At 43.3% G+C, this 20,008-nt stretch overlaps 1 protein-coding gene across 1 annotated transcript in view; it reads right to left on the bottom strand.

Annotated features, from left to right (window-relative positions):
* LOC138589241 (low-density lipoprotein receptor-related protein 1-like) overlaps positions 1–20,008 on the bottom strand; it is an 82,417-nt gene that overhangs the window by 61,976 nt on the left and 433 nt on the right. The window contains exon 2 of the mRNA XM_069659440.1: positions 7,234–7,362. Coding sequence (XP_069515541.1) covers positions 7,234–7,362 — 129 coding nt within the window. The remainder of the gene's footprint in view (positions 1–7,233; positions 7,363–20,008) is intronic.

A 20,008-nucleotide genomic window follows, 5' to 3' on the forward strand; every position in this document is an offset into this window, starting at 1 on the left:
AGAAACAACCCTCACACCTATTAGAGGGTGGAGTGAGGATAATTATTACATTATTGCACTAAACTGTGTGATCAGCTAACAGTGATATTAGCATATCCTCACCGTGTCCTCAGGGAGGGTAATTGTTAAAATCTCTCTCCAATCTGCCGCATGATCGCTCTCTCTTTGTCTCTTATATGAATCACATTTTAAAGCAACGTGTGCTGGGATTCCTGATGATTTAAATGGAACTATTTTTTATTGAAACTGTTATTGCAGCGTGCAGTCTTTGGAGTGAAATATGACTTTGTGCAAAGACAACATTACATTATTCCCCTGAGCACAGTGTAGATTTAAATAATGCATCATTAATTGTGTCACCTTCAAATAATACCCCAAATACAGAGTGCTCATCCCTCGCTTTGGATTCCTCTAGCTCCTCTGACCAGGAAGCATCAGAGTTGCAATGGAAAGTGGATCCCTCCCAATGTGCTCTTCCCTCCAACACCTCAACCTCCGGACCCCACCATCCCCCACGCCTCAGTTCCCGTAGTTATGCAATGACCTTAAATTTGGATCCCCTGTCGATCCTTTGTCCCGAGCATAAAAGCCGGCTTTTCTTCCTGCTCTCCGGGTTCCATGGCAGCCCCTGACTGACTCCCATAAAGTCTGCTGTCAGCTCGAATAAATATGTTGTGCAGGGTGACAGGCAGGCCTGCCCACTGACTGACTCTCCCCGCTCTGGAATCACACTTTACAGCAGCATGCACAACAAGCACATGGCCATGCCAAACTCTACTGAGGCAGCCACAGCACACAGGGCTAACAGTATAGCACATAGTGCTCTCACTGGGAGAAGGCCTGATGTGCTACTTTTTCATCCAATATGCTCAACATAATCTTTAACTATGAATATGAATAACATTAATCTTGGCAGTACTGAGACCACATAATACATAATAATTGTTACAACTCAACTCTTTTGCAATCTTTTAAAGACCCCTTCCAGTGAAAATCAAGTGTTTAACATTGTAAACATCTCAATGTGGTGTTTTTTATGTGCTACAAGACATATCAGGGACAACATTAGCAGTCATCTCCACGGCTGGGCCTGTCTGATTTAAACTGCAGTGTACCAAGGACAGGCTGAACAACATGTTTTCAGATTGGCAGGTTTGAGACGCCACAAACCTAAGTAGCCAATACCGTTAATGGACGGGGTGATGCTATGCATATAAATATGTGCAACCTATGGCAACCACTTTGGCGCAAGCCAGCTGTAACAGTCATCATTATTTTTGCAAACTCACTATTGACGTTAATGTTACTACTACCTATTACTATTTCAAGCTAGCTCAGTGTCAACAAGTTGCCACTTAACGACGGCAGAGACGTGTTTTGTTTTCGCGACGGAGGGGGCGGTTGGAAATGCGCATAGTGGGCGGGGACTATGCAGATTGTTGAATTTTTAATGAGGGAGAAGGAGGAGATGCCTTGGGGGGATTTTTACAAGGTAAATCAACGTATTTTGCAGAAAAAAACATACCAGACAAAATCTATTACTTCAAGCAGAGCGTGTTTTAAAACATGACTGGAGCTGGTCTTGAACCATTTTTCTTCAAGTCTAGCAAGTCGCTGAATCCTTATTTCTATTTTTTAATTCAGCTTCCTTTAAAGCGGCATGAAGCTCTGTAGAAATGGGGAATGGAATGGAGAATAGTACGATTTACTCGAAAGAAAAAACGTCTTATTGACCATATTTTCTGACACATTAGCTGACCCTGAGCAGCCAAAGCAGGAACCTCTGCATTAAGAACGACATGTCACACTCACATTCGCGCACTGATGGCAAAGGTCTAAGTTCCAATCTCCAATCAGGATCTGTAGACATTCAACCGAAGGCCTTCAGGAGCAATTTGGGGTTCAGTGTCTTGCCCAAGGACACACTAGAAGATGTTTTCTTTTTTATCCCATAAAAAACGTCTTAATTTCCTTTTTTTCACAAGCTGCAAACAAACTCTTAATGCCACCTTTCAAGGGTGTTTGACACTTGCAGATACAGCTTGGGCAGAGTATCCTTTAAAGCTGATTCTGCTGGTAAAACATCAATACAAATCTAATCTAATGTGTGAACGTGCTCGCTCAAACAAGTCTGTTTAATCTGCTGCCACAGAGGAATACAGCGTAGTTTCCAGCTCCAAATACAATAAAACTGTCACTGTCTAACATGCTCCGCCGAACATTTCCCCAAAGTAACATGCAAAAAGACAGCTAGCGAAAACAAACCGAGTCACCATCTGCAACCAGGCGGGAAAACTGTGAGGCAATTACACGAGAGGAAAGACTGGAGATGAGATATGAGGAACAGGGAACAGAGCTGACACGAGTCTTTGACGGACGGAGAGGAAGGCAGTGGGACGCAGGAAAGAGATGAAGAGGGAGAGAAGGAGACGGGGCGTGGAGGAGACAGCAGAGAAAGCGAAGTGGTGCCTGTGTGGCGTGAGAAAGCCCTGTGTTGTCTGTCTGGTGATAGGCCGGTGAAGCTGAGGAGGGCTCAGGGCCGCAGACCAGAGGGATTTACAGGGCTTTGCTCCTTCCTCTGTGGAGGCAGTGTGTCAACCGCTGCCCTCCTGCCCCCCTGCATGGTGCCCCCTGCGAGTACAGCTCCCACTGATTATAGGCTATGAAAGAACCCCCTCCAATTTACTGTAAAATGTTTCTATAGAAAATGTAAGGGAGCCTAACAAAGCCGATTCCATTTTCCTCCTCAGCCTAAATGCTAATCTGCTCATTTTCTCCTACACAAAGCCTTTTTCTGTAACATCATGTCTTCTCTCCATCGCCGCATGCCTCCACCCCGTCCCACCACCTCCGCGGTCTGCTCCTCCTGGTCGTCCTGGAGAGGCTGCTGAGGCATGACAGTCAGACGGGTCGGACAAAGAACCAGGCTGGCAAGCGTCCAGAGGGGAATCGGGGGCAGGAGATGGACAGATAACCTTGTTGTGTGGCCCACTGCCGCATCGGGCAGCTGCAAGGAGATGATAACTCAATCTTACCATCTGACCTCCCCACCAGCTCGGCCTCGGGCCACGGCATCCACCGACATGGGCCAGAGTTTGTGTGTGTGGGCCAAAGGAGCTGGCATGGATGTGTGTTGGGAGGTGCCGCCAGTGTTAAATCGGACCAACTCTTTGAAGGAGTTTCGGGTGAGTTGGTGCCAATTGTCCCGTTGAAAGGATAGCATATGTTTACTGGAAGCCTAACATGAAAGCTTAATGAAAAGTAGAGTGTGTTTGGATTTTAGGGTCCAATACTTTCATCAAAAAGGGTCGCTCAGTTTCATTATTAAACTGCATTCCACGGGATATCTCCTCAAAATTACTTTCCAGCATCCTTAAGGAAAACAAAAATTGAATCTGCCTGCCTATTTGTTAGTAATACTTCAATGAACCTATGGAGACAGCTTTATGAGAGCTTGACTGTATACAGGGAGTGGCTGTCATTTGCACGTGTTAACTACTCTGAATGATCAGCTCCTTTTCTCCTCCTGAATGAAAGTAGATAGTCCTGCGTGGGAAAAGAAAGGCGGTGTATTAGCATGATTGAGATGCATCTCACCCCCTGCTTGGGATTCCTCCTGCGGACATTTTCATGCTAAATCAGGAGCTAAAAAGTCTAACGGAGAATTAGGGGCAGACAATTGCGTAAGGTTTTTTTAATGATGAAAAGAGATTCCTTCACGGCAAGCACTTCTCATGATGGAGAAAGTGCTTACATGCTTGGGCCTATTCTGACATCTGTTCCCATTCGCTTTGGCTCGACCACAATGCATGTGGTTCACGCAAGAATCATAATTGCATACAGACTCTGGATCCAGCAGACAGGGAGTTGTGTGTGTGTGTTTACAGCGGCTGTTCCGGCAGAGATGTGACACAGCGTTTTTAATTTGAACACTGGCAGCGTGAAACAAACTGTCACCAGAATGCTCCGATAATTAAAGTTATGTTTGTTATTACATGCTCAATTGGCCAAATTCTATCAGCTGAGATAATAATAAACTTCGAGATGGAAGATTTAACCAGAAAACTACAGTCAGAACCAGCTCCAAAACTTTTATATTAAAATGTCATGACCTTATTACAAGTCTCTCAGTCTCTTCATGACTGTGCAAAACAGCAGAAACAGTGCTGAGGGACAGAGAACCAGGAAGGACAATATGCCTGAATGGATTTACTTGAGTGTTTCTAAATAACCTGTTAGGGATTAACCCTTTTCTTCCAGAACAAAACCCTTACATAAAGAACAATACACACAAGCATGCAACCCCCAAATGGATGGTAGATACATTTAACACCATTAGCACAATACCACAACTTCCTATAGGAGCATTGGAGCAGCAGTCCTGCACAGTGACACGCAGAACATAAACTTTTGCCCCAAGGGCTCGTGTCAACCACTTCCTGAGCCTTAAGCCTGTATGTAATTGAGGTGAAATGGCTTGTCTGAAACCAACTGAAGCCATGCAGTGAGGGGGAGTAGGACAAGTCCCTAAGAGAGGATGACAGGGTCACACCTGTGCATGGGGCCTGTGCAGGCAGCCTGCTGATTGCTATCTGAGCGTGCACTAGGGGCTATAAGAGGGAGGTGCACACTGGGGGTCTGCGGGCTATTACGACCCTACAGCTGGCAACCTGCCAAGACCCCCAGTGATCCGTTTATGATGACGAAAAATGCAGAGATACGCGGACAAACATGCATCCATATCCTGCTTTGGCACCCCTCTAATAAGCAGCCCACATGCTAACATTGATCCATATCATCATCTACCTCCACACCTCCGCAACCACAGCATGTCAGCACCTCATGAGCTGCAGTGTTACAACCCTGCTACTGTGGCAGAAGTCTGTCTTTAGCTCCTCAACTTAATTACAGCCCACATGAATGGTTTGGAAACGACAGGCAATTAGACGTACAGACAGTGAGACACTGGAGAGTACACTTTCCTCCAGCATGGGCACCAGAGCTGTGTGAATCAAAGATCCACATCAGACAAAAGCACATGTTGCAACACCCACCGAACCGACAGCAAGTGAATTCATCATCATCGTAAACAGAACAGGTGGCATTTACCAGAAACCAAACTGCTGCTTCAGCCAAGTTGGCTTCAATCGCTGTGTGGTTTCATAATTTCAGCACTCGAGCTGGAGAATGAGTGAGTGGAGGAACACAGGCGGATTCTTATTTGCACTTTTCATAAGTGCCCTTTAAGATTATGCACAAATCTATCAAAGAAACAAAGTTGCATGTTGGCCGCATGCACTGCCTGCCCTGTCACAGTCTCTGATTTACTCGATGGAAGACTGTTGGACGATCCTGCGCCGGCTACAGGAAGGAGAGAGGAGGAAAAGAAGAGGAAGATGTTTAAGCCTCGCAAAACCTCCCTGGCTAGTCTCTCTAAACCAAGCCTGTAGTTAGTAATTAACTTGAACTGGAGATAATGTCATAATTATAGTAGCATGCGCCACTCTAATTCCCGTCAACGTTCACACACACAACTATACTGTGGTCAGGGGGCATGCTGGAACACAAACCTGAAGAGCAGGGAGTTTTCATGGGACTCTTTGACTTTCATAAACTCAGTCTCAAAGAGAAAGTCAGACTGCTTTGGTAAACTTTGCCACTGATGAGTAGATGAACAGATGAAAACAAGCTTGATCCAGATTTAACTGCTCCTCTTAGATGGATCAATATCTCTAGTGCTTGTTTACAGCGAGCCGGTCAGCTTGCCTCTTTCCAGTTCAGGGAGAAACCAAGCTGACGACCTGCAAACTGTTTCGCCCCATGAATGGAAAAGCCAGGATAAAGAGAAAAAGATTTTTGCATTCCTCTGAGTCAGAGCAGGATTTTAAATAACCTTCAGAGTCACACTCCTCCAGACTCTGCTGGCTCAGGCCCATTTGCTGTAGCTTTATCTGCAGCCCTCCATTCCAAACACTCCTCACATTTAATGGATGGATCAACCGAACGTCTGTGGATAAAATCACAGTCTGCCTTTCACTGCGATACTTAAAAGGCGCCTCGCCTTCGACTGTGCTCGTTAGGCGGCAAACGCAGAGCGCTGCACTGAGAAACAGTGCATTAATTGCAGTAACAGATATTTATTATGACTGCCTAAGAAAGAAACATGAACAGAGAAGCGCCTTAACTAAAGGTGAAGTGACAGGCAGATTAGAGCCCATGGGAAGCGGGTAATTGAGCAGAACATATCTTGATGTTCTGGTGCAGCCCCACTCTCCATCCTTCTATGCAGAAGATGAATCACAGCATTGTCTGTGCCACTAAATTACATAAGTGCTATGGAAGATTCACTCAGTTCAATTGCTTAGTGAAAAGGCTGGGACATGAGCAATTTTATCTGTGACCAACAGAACACTTATGTTTAGTGATTGCTGTTATTTGAAAACTTTAATCTTCCCTTATGAGTAGAACTAAATCCTCACCTAAAAAAAAATGTGACTCCAATATGAGTGTAGCAGAGTGATGCACCTTGTCACTCTCAGCTACCTCACACATTTTAAACCTCTGATCTTAACCATGTTTTCATACACAATAACAAGTCCCTTAATACAGGGTGTCAGCAGCTTGTCTCTGCCTGTCCTAGACTACTGAGTGAGAATGCTTGTGGCATGACAGATGTAAGGTGTGGCACATGCAGACAGTAAAGTCACCATTAGAGCCTGCATATAAATAGAGGGGAGGCTTTTACCAGGGAGAGTTTATGGACGGAAGGGCAGGATGGAGAGGGCGACAGATGTGAGCGGCTGGGACAAGACTCTTAGGGACGCATCCCGCGAGAGTCCAGACAAGAGCAGACACATCCTCCGACGTTCAGACTAAACACGGCCACATAATTAGAGCTATAATTCAGCAAAGCAGCCAGCGTGCACACTGTGAGCCTGTGTCCTTCCTAGGGAGGGCACAACCTACCCTCTTATTCAGGGCTAAATTAAACTGTCTGAACATTGTGCTATTGTCTCTTCAAAGGCACTTAGAGGTAGTTAATTTAATGTTTTATAACGTCAAGTGCAGCAACAACATGAGGTATAAACATTAGTCAATGTGAAGACGGTTGATAGCTCCAGAATAGAAGCAGTAATCATCCTTCTTGCTTATAACCAACAGCTTGGAAAGAGCTGAGGACACAAACCTGCTGAGAGGCACTTTTAGTAGCTGCTTTCATGTAGCCGTACTTACAGATATCTGGCGATTCGTCCGAGCCATCTGGACAGTCCTTCTCCCCGTCGCAGCGCCAGCCTTTGGAGATACAAGTCACCTGGTCCTTACACACAAACTGCTTAGTGCTGCAGGTCTTGGGCTGGCCTTCTGAAAATAAAAAATAAAAAAAAGAAGAAAGTTGATGTGTCATCATGAAACCGAAATGGGGCTGGAAATGCTACTAAAAAGGATGCATTTAGAGAGAAATGCAATAGAAGAACCCAGCAGGAAAGTAAATGTTTAATATGTAATGAGGTTGGCTTTTTTTGTTGCTCTCTGGTGCAGAATCTAAGTTGGAAATTTCCAGCTTCAAGCAGCATAGATCTTAACTCAGCAGGGCAAAGCAACATTCAAGGGTCAACCCCAGTTTACAATGATGTTTTTGTATCAAAAGACCCACAGACGCACTCTATTCAGGAAAAAAAACTCCTCTACAAGTTTACAACCAACAGTGGAGCCTTTTAGTTCGGGGTTTGTTTGTTGTTTCCTCTCTTCTTACGGACATCTCATTTCTTTCCCTTTTTTTATTACTCTGAAGGTGTTTTTCAACTTTCGCCACAGAGGCTCTTTCATGTGTCACAGCGCAGACATAACTGGGCATTCAATCACAGTCTAACCCATGGGAAACTGCAGAGCGCGCTAGTTCTGGGCAGTAAGTCAGCACAGATTGTTGAGGTGGACCACAGGCTAGCAGCACCACAGCAACGCTCAGGACCCATCAGCAGTGTGACTGACATGCTTTAACTCAGACACACTCACAGAAAGCCTGCTCTACCTAGCCTGTGTGTTGCAACAGGCTGTCAGCACTGACTTTGTCACTTTATTTAATCTATCTTAAAGGGTCAGCTCACCCAAATTACAAACAAACAAACACTTTTTCATGTTATTATATATTTCTGTCTTCACCCAAATACAACTGAGTTAGGGCTGCACAATTCATCAAAAATTAATACCAACCGACTGCGATAAAATGCTCCGCCTGAACAAAATGATGCTGCACATCAAATCAAGCGCTCCCTAAACTAACAGCCATTCCCCCAGGGGGCGATCGAGAGCTTTAGGCTTCTCTTTTGGGAGAACTGGCACGTCATGTCATGAGCACCAACCTTGCATTGGAAGTTTACAGTGGAAGAGTAAACAACAGAGACGGTCGGGAGAAACAAAAGTCAAATGTCCTGAACAGAAGACGAAGAGATGGTCCTCCAAAACGGCTTATATTGGTTGTTTGGGGGTATTTCAGGTTTAGGGCAGGTGATGTAAAGCGAGAAAAAATAATATGCAAATAGTGCCTGAAACCTGTTCAACCAGCTGAAAAAAACACCATAAAGTGCAGCATGATGATTAGCTCAGCAGTTAAATGAGCGACTATGTACAGAGGCTATACTGTTCATTTGTAAATAACTGTAGAGCAACTGTAACGCCCGGATTTTGGGGATTAATAAAGTTTTTCTGATTCTGATTCTATAGCTCTCGATGTGGCGGCCCCGGGTTCAACTCCGACCCTCGGCCCTTTGCCGCGCGTCATCTCCCACTCTGTCTTCCCCTGTTTCTGACACTATCCAATGTCCTCTTGGTCAATATAGGCATAAATGACCGAAAACAATAATAATAATAATAAAAATCGGCATCTCAATATTGATCAAAATTATGTGATTATCATTTAGGCTATAATCGTGCAGCCCTAAACTGAGTTGAAAGGAATTTCTATTGTTTCTGTTCTAGTGATAATATACTTTTACACTGTATTCAAAGATCAAAATTAACAAGGTTTATTGTGAAATATACGAGGAATGTTGTCATTGTGTTTTGGTGTCAAAAAATGAACATAGAAATAGAGTAAAACGTAGAAGAATAAAGTAAGTAGGACTACATTTTTAAGTCCATTATGTAACACTGCTAAATATGTTGCCAAATATATACCAGGGAAATACTTTCTTTATGCGAGTGGTCAAAAAAGTCAAACACACACACACAAAAAAGCGACCACAGAGGCCGTTTCAGGCAGGAGGTTGTTGTTACTGTACTGTTGTGCAGCAACCTCTTGGAAGGACAGCAGCGAAGGTCTCATTGTGATTCTCTGCAGGGACTGAGCCCTCTCTCGCCCTGGATGACTTGCCTCCCTACGTACTTGGCAGGCAGAGAGGTGTTTGGGGTGGGGTGGGGGAGCGCCGCAAGGGGGCTGGGATGTGACTGAAATCACAAGAGAGCATGAGGCTAGTGTATCATTGCAATCACGTTCCATTCGACTGTCGGACTAAAAGGGTTCAGACCTTGGTCTTTTTATGTGACAGTGAAGTGCAAGTCGAACACTAAGACTTCTCAGTGTCATGTTTTTGTAAATACAATTAGAAGCTAAAAAAGGGATGCAGGGATCAGATCAGAGCTTTCTTTACGTGAGCGACACCTCGATATCTGAGGAGATTAAGGGAAAGAGAGCAATGGATTTTAAAATGCAGAGCGCTCGTCTCGTTTTCTCCTCACACAATGACAGAGGCAAGGCTTACAAAACATAATTCTAGTGATGCGAAAGGATTAGATTTAAACTCAGCGGTGAGACACCATAATAAATAGTCTGAATTAAATGTCACAAGGTGTGTTGGGATGTAAAATTTGAGATGAAAGAAAATAAACAGCTGTAAAGGAGCAGATAAAGACCAGGGAATGAATCAGCTTAAACTTGCACCCACCCAACCCCTCGGTGAAGGAATGAGAGAGGCTAGCCGTGGCCTGACGCCAACTTGTTAGTTTTGCTCCCTTTCAGCTTACCAATGTCCTCGTACATCTTATATGGTGGTAAATACCCTGGATTTACCCGTGCTTATATGTTGCTCTTTAATCTGCCTTAACAACCAAACAAACAGCCCCACTGACTGCTGCACCCTGATCTGAAACCTCCTGCTATGTGAAGGCATTCCCTCCATCTCTCTGGTCCCCGTGTGAAGCAGCTGGGCTGAGTCGGTTGTTCCCTATGAGTGAGCATAAAAACTGGAAATAAAACATTGTGGGTTCTAATTTTATCATGCCTTTACACACCAGCGTGAGATGACCACAGAGGGGAGAACCTCTGAGCCTAATTTGAGGTTGTGGCAGAGGAGGGGTTAGAGACTGGGGGAAAGACTGGCAGCCTTTTTCTTCCAGCAGCCCTCTTTCAAAGCCCTCTGAAATATCTCAAACAGAGATGTGAATTGTTAATTCAGCCTGCAAAGTCGCCTTCTTTCCCGAAAGTTACAGCCAAAATGCTAACAACCTTTGGAGGGTCCAAATCAGGCTGGGAAGTTAAATCATTAGGGTGCACTCTACCTACAAAAGGGAATGAAGAAGGCCTTTATTTAGTCGCCTGGGATTGGCCCAACAGCAAACACCCTTCCCACTGAATCAAGGTACATACTCCACTTGCAGGAACTCCTGTAAGCCCCGGGTGTTTGCCTCCAACAGAGTTCCCTCCTGATAATGCCATTTCAACTAAAGCACTTCCTGCTACAGCTGAGAGGCAACTTGATCGCACTGCTGTGACTGAAGGGGAGGAAATCCCACAACATTCAGCTCTTCTTTCCACAAAAACAGGAGGGATAGTACTTAAAATATATAACCATCCTATCTAATCTAATAGAGCGAAAATGCATCAAATTAAAGAAGTAAATAAGAAAACTACATTTCTGAGCCAAAGTTCAAACACAAAGAGTTTTTAGTTTTGCACGATTAATAAGTGAGGACAACTTTGGAAGCTCCAGAGGAAACAGTTCCTATTTTCTAAAGAGAAAATAAAACCATGTCGGATATTTTAATTTAGCTGCTTTAAAAAACAACAAAAACTTGCCTGTCTCCCTCACTGTAATCTAGTTGCAATACGTTGCACTAACAGTGAATTCCATTCATAATATCTTTATGGGAGCATGATACATCATAGGCATTAAATATGAATGCAGAGAAAGTCCTTCAGGCAATTGTAACACCAAGAATGCCTGAAGGCCACAACGCTGGAAAAAATGTCTCTAATTTGTCCATTGGACACGGGAGATTTGTGTTTCTACCCAACTAACCATCTAATTATCTACACTCAACTTAACATCTTATTCCAGCTTTTTTCAATAGTTTTCGCGCCTCAACTTGGAGGAGACATTCAAGGACACCAAATTGGGATATATGGGTTTAAAATTAGAAATCACAGAGCGTTAGTGCGCTGGTGACGGCGTAGTCATTGGCATTTAACAGACCGAGAAGGATTTGCTTTTAACAGTTTTTCTCCGACACCCTGATGGATCGACTTCAGACAGATTAGACCAAGAATAACTGTTTTAATTGCTGTATTGTAATTCCTATCATTCAGCAAGAGCCCTTGTTCTTTTTAGGTTCTGGAGGAGAGACTAGAGGCTTTGATTAGGGCTGCATGGTATTGGAAAAAACAATGCGATCTTTTTGTTCTGCAATATTTATTGTGATTTGAAAAAATACAGGAAATTATACCACATGAATGCAGTGTGTTTTCATGTTCATATAAACAATTAACAGTCATACTAGAACACTGGCACCTCGTCCCGGTGCTGGTTAAGGCTGTGTTACATAAACAGACAGTTCATATAGCGGACGTGCCACGCAGTGTAGCGGCTGCACCTGCAGCACACACACGGAGTGAAACTGTATGTACCGACAGGAAGCAGGAGACGTGACTCTCCGTGCTTGTTAACAGTTTACAGGCAGGTGACCACAGTCTGTGCTGCACAGCGATTGGTTCAGTCTATGTGCTCTGGTGAAGAGCTGCAATAACATGATATGAGACGGACCTTTCCTGTGGATTAGTCAGTTAAATACGAGGAACTGGTCATTTTCGTTTTGCACCGAGCAACAAAAAAGTAGCAGCTTTCACCTAATCTGCTTCCCTGTTGCACGTCCTGCGATGTGACTATTGCACGTGCGATGTGACTATTGCACATGCGTATGTCGCAATTGCAATTGTTAAGCGATGTATCGTGCAGCCCTAGCTATGATTGTCTCAGAGAAGACATTAGACTTAATAGATTACTTCCTAGAATGAGGATGCAAAGGATCCAGTCGACTGATATGGTATTGTTTGGAGCCAATGGCCTGTTGTATGGAGCACACACACTGGATTTCCTTATGCAGGGCCAGTGGAGCTCTGCCCTGTCCAAACAGTGCACACTGGATTGCCCCCGAGCACTGTGCATGGCAAAAAGCATTAAACACGGGGGAGTGAGCAAATGTGTAAATGTACACAAAGCACGGCTCTTATAGAAACGTCCGCCCTGAGTGCTTCATAAAAAGAAGGAAGGAAGGCCTGGAAAGTTCTTTTTTCTGAGGGAAGGGACATTTAAAGGTTTTTTTTTGTTAACCAAAAACTTCAATCTGAAAAGGAACACTGTGGGATGGAACAGGAGGGGATGGTGAGTAAATGGTGTCACAAATTCAGCAGCCAAGTAATGGAGGCCTCCAGACACCATCGCCAGCTGGGACACAAAACTGACCCATCCCTCCTCCCCACACACCCCCGTCCATCTCTCTCGATATGGCCATCCCTCTTCTACAAATCAACTCCAGATCCATGCAGCACATTCCAGCACCTTCTAATTGATTTCATGTGTATCGCTTTGCCTCCAAAAGACAATCTGTTACAGAGGAGCAGCCCCGATCCAAAGAAACCAAACTGTTTCGCTTTTGAATTGAAGGGAAAATTACTTTTTGGTTGTTTCTTTTGAAGCAAGACAGAGTGTGTGAGAGGACCAAAGTATTGTTCTGAATGTTGTACTTGGCTGTAATACACACTCCATGATCTTGACATACAACACATACTCAGCAGCAAAATCCACCATACAAATTGATTGATGGCATTTACTTTCCTTTTGCCAACCAACAAACCCAATCACCTCGTGGATAATTAACATAAATAAATGGAACTCTGGGTCTCGGTGGTTTTGCTTGGTTTTGCAGTGACACCATCACTTCTCCCTTTCCTGGTCCCCCACTGGAGATCTCGGATCTTACAGTGTTTCAGTGAGTAAAAAAAGTGAACCCACTAAAGTTTGTTATTAGACCCCTGAGGTCACGTTTGAAGCGATTTTTACTTGAAGATTTCAAAGCAAGACGCCATGCCTCATAAGTAACAACTAAAACCAAACATGAACCACAGGGAAGAGATCGTGGGCAAAGGAAAGTTGTTATTCCACTTTTGTGCTCTATAAATGATTCAAATTCAAGATGGAATATTTTTCAACCTAAGTCTGAACTTTTTAGATAGAAAATGTAAAACACTTTGCTGTGAAGTACAAAACAAGTGTATTAAAAGGCTCTTTCCTTGGCCACTGCTGGAGCTATTGAATCAACTTCTTCAATGGCCACTCTGTGCAGTGCCCAACCATCCAGTGGAAACAACCACTTAGCTTTGTGTCAAGCCAAGCCACAGCCAAGCACTGGAGCACTTTAACCAGCTCACAGTGGACACTCAATGTCCATAGGCCATTCAAGTTCTAATCCCAAATAGCCTTTTTCAAAGAGGCTGGAAATGCATAAACAGAAAACTGCGTTTGAGTAAGAACTACTGCCTTTAAGCAAAAGGGAGCACATTTGACCTCTGCGGTAACCTGATGAGGCTCTGCAGGACGTCACAGGCCAGAGCAGTAAAAGGCAACGCAGTAAAGGACACACAAAGAGTGAGTGTGATTGATGGATATGAAGATAAATGTTAATAAGCTAATGGTGCCTTCGACTGAGTTCTTCTACGCCCACCCTGGAGTCTCCGCATAGCACAGCTCTGTGAGGGGAAAGTCAAACCAGATTGATCCGTTATGAAACACAGAATACGTGAGCCACAACATGAAGGCTGGACCGCATTCAATGAGGCATTCGCTGCAAATGAGATGACGGTAAACCCTGCCTTGCCTTTGTGTGGATACAGTCTGACATCGGGATTTACTTCAGTTGAAGGATGAAATGTTTCTTCGATTAAACGCAAATCCATCTCTATGAATCATTCATTAGATTTACTCTAAAAGAGGAAGGAGGAAGGGATGTTCCTGGCACGATCATTTCTGGGAATGACTTATAAAAGGCGCACAAAATGATTTGTCGTCCACTTCGCACCTTTACAGAGGACCTCTTTGTTCAGTGGATCCAAAACTGGACTGTGAGATACATCAAAAGGTCTCAAACTGCATGATAGTTCACATGACCTTCTGAAAAGGTAGCAGGAACTATAAGGCCACAATGAGTCATTTTGCCCTCCATGATGAGCACAAAGTACGATATGGTACAAAATGGACCAATAACAGAATACTGCAATGAATTGAAACTCCATAGGAAAACAAAAACTGTGGACCTTGGCTTGCAAAGCCTGAGTCAAGAGACTACACACACACCCTTCAATCTTGATAGCATTGTTAAGGACCACAAACTAAATCCAACGGGTTCATGGTAACACGCAGCAGAGATTTGAGGTGATACCAGACAAGGAACAAGGAAATAGAAGCTGAAATGTTGAAAGCAGCAACATAATTAGTTTTCAAACCAGTGTGAAACCAAACTCCAAACACGAAGCTGGAGAGAGTTCGCTTCTAACGAGTGAAACTGGAGCTCATTAGGTTTTCCCGCAGCGTCTCGACAAGTGTTTTTCTGGGACAACATCAGAAAGCATGTCTCATGGAAACACTGCTCATTGAGATGACAAACACGTTAGAGAGGAAAGATTTTACAAGGAATTTGTTTTCAGTTTATATCAACATCCAATTAGAGCTATAGCCAATAGCGTCGGAGAGAAAAAGTTAGTAACGACATTTGTTATGGTGCAAGAAAATGTGTTGTAGATGAGTTTACAACGTATGTAAATGTGTGCAAAAAGCACAACATTATAAATGCTGTTCCACTGCTGTAGTTAATGTTTGTCTACACTCTGTTTACAGCTTTACTATTGTAGGTTAATTCTTTTTTATGGCATCAACGATGATGTAATCTCTTTTATGTAACCTACCTTTAATGCATTAAATAGGTGTCGGACTCATTGGTTCTAAATAAAGGCGTTCCATTATGCTTTGGGATGCATAACATTTTAAGCACTGGTTGTAACCTGACAACATTGTGTAGACTGTGTGTTTAACGGTTTTATGTATATACAGGACATATCTCATTCAGTAATAGTAATATCTTGTTGTATTGGACAGACATGGAATGGACTGCACTTTCATAGTGCTTTTCTTGTCTTCTGACCAGACAGTGATGGCAAAGGCCTAAGTGCCAATCTCCAGTCAGGATTTATGTCCATTCATACCCGATGGCTAGGCCTTCGGGAGCAATTTGGGGATCAGTGTCTTGCCCAAGAACACTTTGACATGCGACTGAAGCCGTCAGGGATCGAACCCCCAACCTTCCAATTGAGAGACGACCAACTCTACCACTGAGCCACAGCCGTCCCTCGTTGATTTGTATGCCCATACAGCGAAAATGTGTTTATTTGTGATATTACAAGAGAAAATGACTTGTCGGCTACTGTGCAGTACTGTTGTGGCGATACAGTCCATCAAACAGGAGAATTTACATGCTCCCATACACCAGAGTACTATAAAAAATAAACAAGTGTGTCCGCATCTTTGCCACTAAGCAGATAGCGTAGATGTTATTTTCATTTACAAGCACTAACCAAGGACTCAGAGCCAAAGTCTGTGACTTTGAAGAAAGTAAACATCTTTGCCACTCTGCAGCAGTCCATGAAATTGGAATCTTATCTCCATATATCTGATCCTCTCCTCCGAGCAGGTGTGAAAGCAACCCGGGGTCCCTGAGATCAAATCGATTCTCCAGTCAAGTGCAAAGTTAGCAACATTGGCCACATCTGCTGTGTACCTGAGCGTGACCTATTAAAGCCAGCACACAGGGCCGACACACATAAGAGCAGCGACCGAAAGCCTCCAGAAAGTGACAGTGTGTGTGTGTGTGTGGTCAGCTTGAGGCATCAGGTGAGGAGTTCACCGTTAATGATGTCAGAGCAAAACAGGAGTCACGAATTCTCACAGCTGCGCCAGGTGTCAGGCAAACGTTGCAAGCCTTTGCTACATTTGAACAACTCTGTGTGCCCTCTTTATGAAGTGTGAGGAGAAACACATCTATGTGCCAATCTAAATATGTGTTACGTTCATGTGCGGCAGGTTAAAAAAGATAAGAGACATCATCATATCAATGACAGGAAAGGATTCATATCATCACAGCCAGCCTGATTATATCATCACCTACAAAACAGTGAATCTTACCGAGCTGCATTTACACACACCCACACATTTTGTTAAAAGGAGCCGATCTGTTCCTTTTTTAGGTCTTAGCAGCTAAAAGGGGTAAACAGTGATGTAGCAAGCAGAAAACACCAATTACAGTGCACCCCTGCTATTCACTATTAACAAACACTCTTTCATCTGAGGTCTCACGCCTTCAAAACGTGGGGAACGACACTGAAGACATTTATGTTAATCCGGTTTTACCCTCTAGTCACACTTGATTGCATTGCAGTGCAGGAAGTAAAGGGATTAAAAAAAGGGGATCTTTTCTGCAGCTACGGTCAAGAATCCCACCCTCTGCTATTATCATTGCAGAAATATTTTCACTGCATGGGTCAGGACTCAAATGCAAAACACCTGCGCATAAGCTTTAAATACAGTTTCCTCCCATAGCTAAAGAATGTATAAAGACTGGACACTCCACACGCTACATTTTACTCCAAACACTTCATATGTTTCCTTGGAGGGAGATTTTTGAATGGTAGTAAATCATTTGTGGAAAATCTGTGTCACCTGATAAGAGTGCATCAACAGAGAGCCTCAGGTGTACAGAGCTACAATAAGCACTCCCCAGTGACCTCCACTTGGACGAGCTGAAGAGAGCAATCCAAGTCCTATTACCTGTTGAATTTGTATGAGGGATGCTGAATTTTTCCAGCAGATGTTTTCAGTGACAGTTCTGAGGAAAAGGTAAAGCCAGGTCCCATTAAAAAGGTCAGGCAAACAGAGTGTAGGCTCCTCAGGAATTCAACCTCCTTAGCCTCTGACCCACATTTACACTTTTCACCATTGGGAGTCTTCTGGCTCCAAAGGCTCTTGAAATCCTATATGTGGGCTCAATAGCAACATGGCCGACTTTATGTTAGAAATCCACATGGTGAGTAAATATGAAAGATCTTCGCAAACATAAATAAGGACTATATGGTACTACTTTTACTGTAGTGTCAAATAGAGCTGACAGATTTGCTGATTGATTCTTTAGTCTACAATCAAAATTGAATTGGCACTCCTTTTGTTTATCCATTAAGGGTGCAAGTAACAAGCCTTTGGGTATCTATTAGCTGTCAGAAATTTTCTAAATGAGTCCTTTGGACAAATTAGTATCAGAATAAAGTGGGCGGAAAGACAATACAAGGTGTTGTTTTGACCAACTGACAATCCAAGACTCAATATTCAGCTCACTACAACAACAACAAAGAGAATTCACAAAGAGCAAATGCTCACAATTAACAGGCTGGAATGTCAAACTTTTTATTGTCATTTTGATTTGGCTCAGTGGGTGGATCGTGTGCCCCATGTGCGGAGGCTACGGCCATCGACGCGGAATTGACTCCCGCCCTCGACGCCGCAGCTGCGGGTTCGACTCCCGCCCTCAAGTCCTTTGCTGCATATCATCCCCCACCCTTCCAACATTTCTTGTCTATCTTCAGCTGTCCTATAAATAATAGCAAAATGCCCCAAAATAAATCTTAAAATAAGAATAAATTGATTAATTTTCTATTGTTTCAAAAAAATCATTTCAGCACTACAGTTGATTGATTGTTTTTAAAGTAACAGGCTAACAATCGGAGGGTTCCAGCTTCTGAAAATGGTTGAATTTAATGCTTTACTTTGTCAAATTATTACTGGAGCCTGATTATCTTGGTGGTTGGAACTGTTAGTTGGAAAATAAGACTTGTACAGGTTACTTTGGACTCTTCAAATTGTGTTCACATTTCTTCATATTTCACTCCTAAGCTCCAAGTATCATTAAGCACCATCTTGGATTTTGTCATTCATCTACAGGCAACACAATGATATGTCTAATCAATACCAACAATCAATATTAAACAAAGGTGTTTGTCCAATGTTTCACTGTTGACTATGGCCTTCTGACCTTCCTCTAACTAATCCTTTTTCATTTGTGAAGTCATGCTGTGGCCCAGTGGTGATCCAGACAAATCCAGTCCATTTGACTGCTCTTAAAGTTTGTATCTACTCACTTGACCGTTTCTAACCTTTTGGACCAACAAATCTCCCAAAGGAGGCTGATAAATCAACTGTTACTAATGACATAACACACATACACCGTTCCCATCCCTGACTCCCAGTGATGTAACTACATGTCAGTTTCAGAGAGCATCCAAGACTGATTCTCTGAGTTTATTTCGCTCGACCCGCCCTCACCCCCAGCTCTTCAGCTGGTCCCTCCCCCTCTCGCAGTCACATTTAAGTTGGATTAATGGTCTCCCTGTGTCCAGATGTTACATACTGATGGAGGAGGTGGGAGGAGCTTGCCTGCTCCTGTAACCCCAGCTATGGCTGAACATTCTCCATCAAAATCTAATGAAACTTATATAAGATCTCTCAACATGGAGAAGGGCAGGAGCAATTTGCTGACTTCTGGGGCAAAATTAACATTATAATGTGTTTTTCCCTCTGGGAATGAAGGTAAACATTGACTTTAACTGTGAATTAACTGTCAGATTAATATTATAAATACCCATGCATATACACGGCTGTCAGGTCTGCTAACTATCTACTAATACTGAACTTTTTCAGTATTACATCCACAAAATATTATGGAGGACTTTAAACATGGAAATATATATGCCATTATTCTGAATGTATCATTATTTTAGGTACGTGCAATGTTAAATGTAGAATATAGAGAGAAATATCTGTAGAAATAAAAATTTTAAAATACATGTGTTATTGTGTGTATCTTCGGTTTTCCCTTAAGTGCTCAAAAACAGCCAGCTGTAAGCTCAACAGGTCTGCAAAGAACTGTCACAAGAGCAGTGGTGCATTTAGAGTCTCATTATTACCATCAGGGATTTCGGAGCATTAAGGAGCTCCCTGGACGTAACAGGATAACTGCACGACTATTCATCTCACTATCAGACAGACAGTACCTGGCTGTCACTAATAAAATGTGATTCCCAGGCAGCTACACAGACGGTGCACGTCGGGACATGCCGCGCCATTGAGATGATACCTTCACGAGCAGACTCAACTGTTGTTTTCTTCATGCGCCAAGTAACTGAAAACAAACATGAAAGCCGATCTGACCGATGGCACCCACAGCTTTGATATGAAACTTGAGCGAGCTGCTGAATCATTTTTGTGAATTAAAAAACAGCACGTTAGGTTTGAATGGTGGCTATCAGCTGTAGCCTTACAGAGAATGTGCATGAGGGGGGAAATAGGAGATATTTTCAGCAGTCAGAAAATATGTCGTTTTGTTTAAACGGGACGTTCGTGCAAATGTTGCTTTTGCCTTTTACCTGCTAAATATTCAGTGAATAACCTCACTGTCTACCACCCTTGCAGACAGGCCCTTTCTGTCTGCTCAAACAGGAGCAGTGCTAAAAAACGCAACCACATTTTAACGCCAAAATGACTAGCACACTGCTTATTTGTGCGTTACTTTCTCCGATTAAAGCCTTTCCTAGTTATCGATCTCCTTGTCTGAGGACACTGCTGTGGCACACAGTGTTATTGGC

This window comes from Semicossyphus pulcher, unplaced genomic scaffold, assembly GCF_022749685.1.
Source record: "Semicossyphus pulcher isolate SPU_LCO1_2020_fin unplaced genomic scaffold, fSemPul1.0.p SCAF_13, whole genome shotgun sequence".
Classification (NCBI taxonomy): domain Eukaryota; kingdom Metazoa; phylum Chordata; class Actinopteri; order Labriformes; family Labridae; genus Semicossyphus; species Semicossyphus pulcher.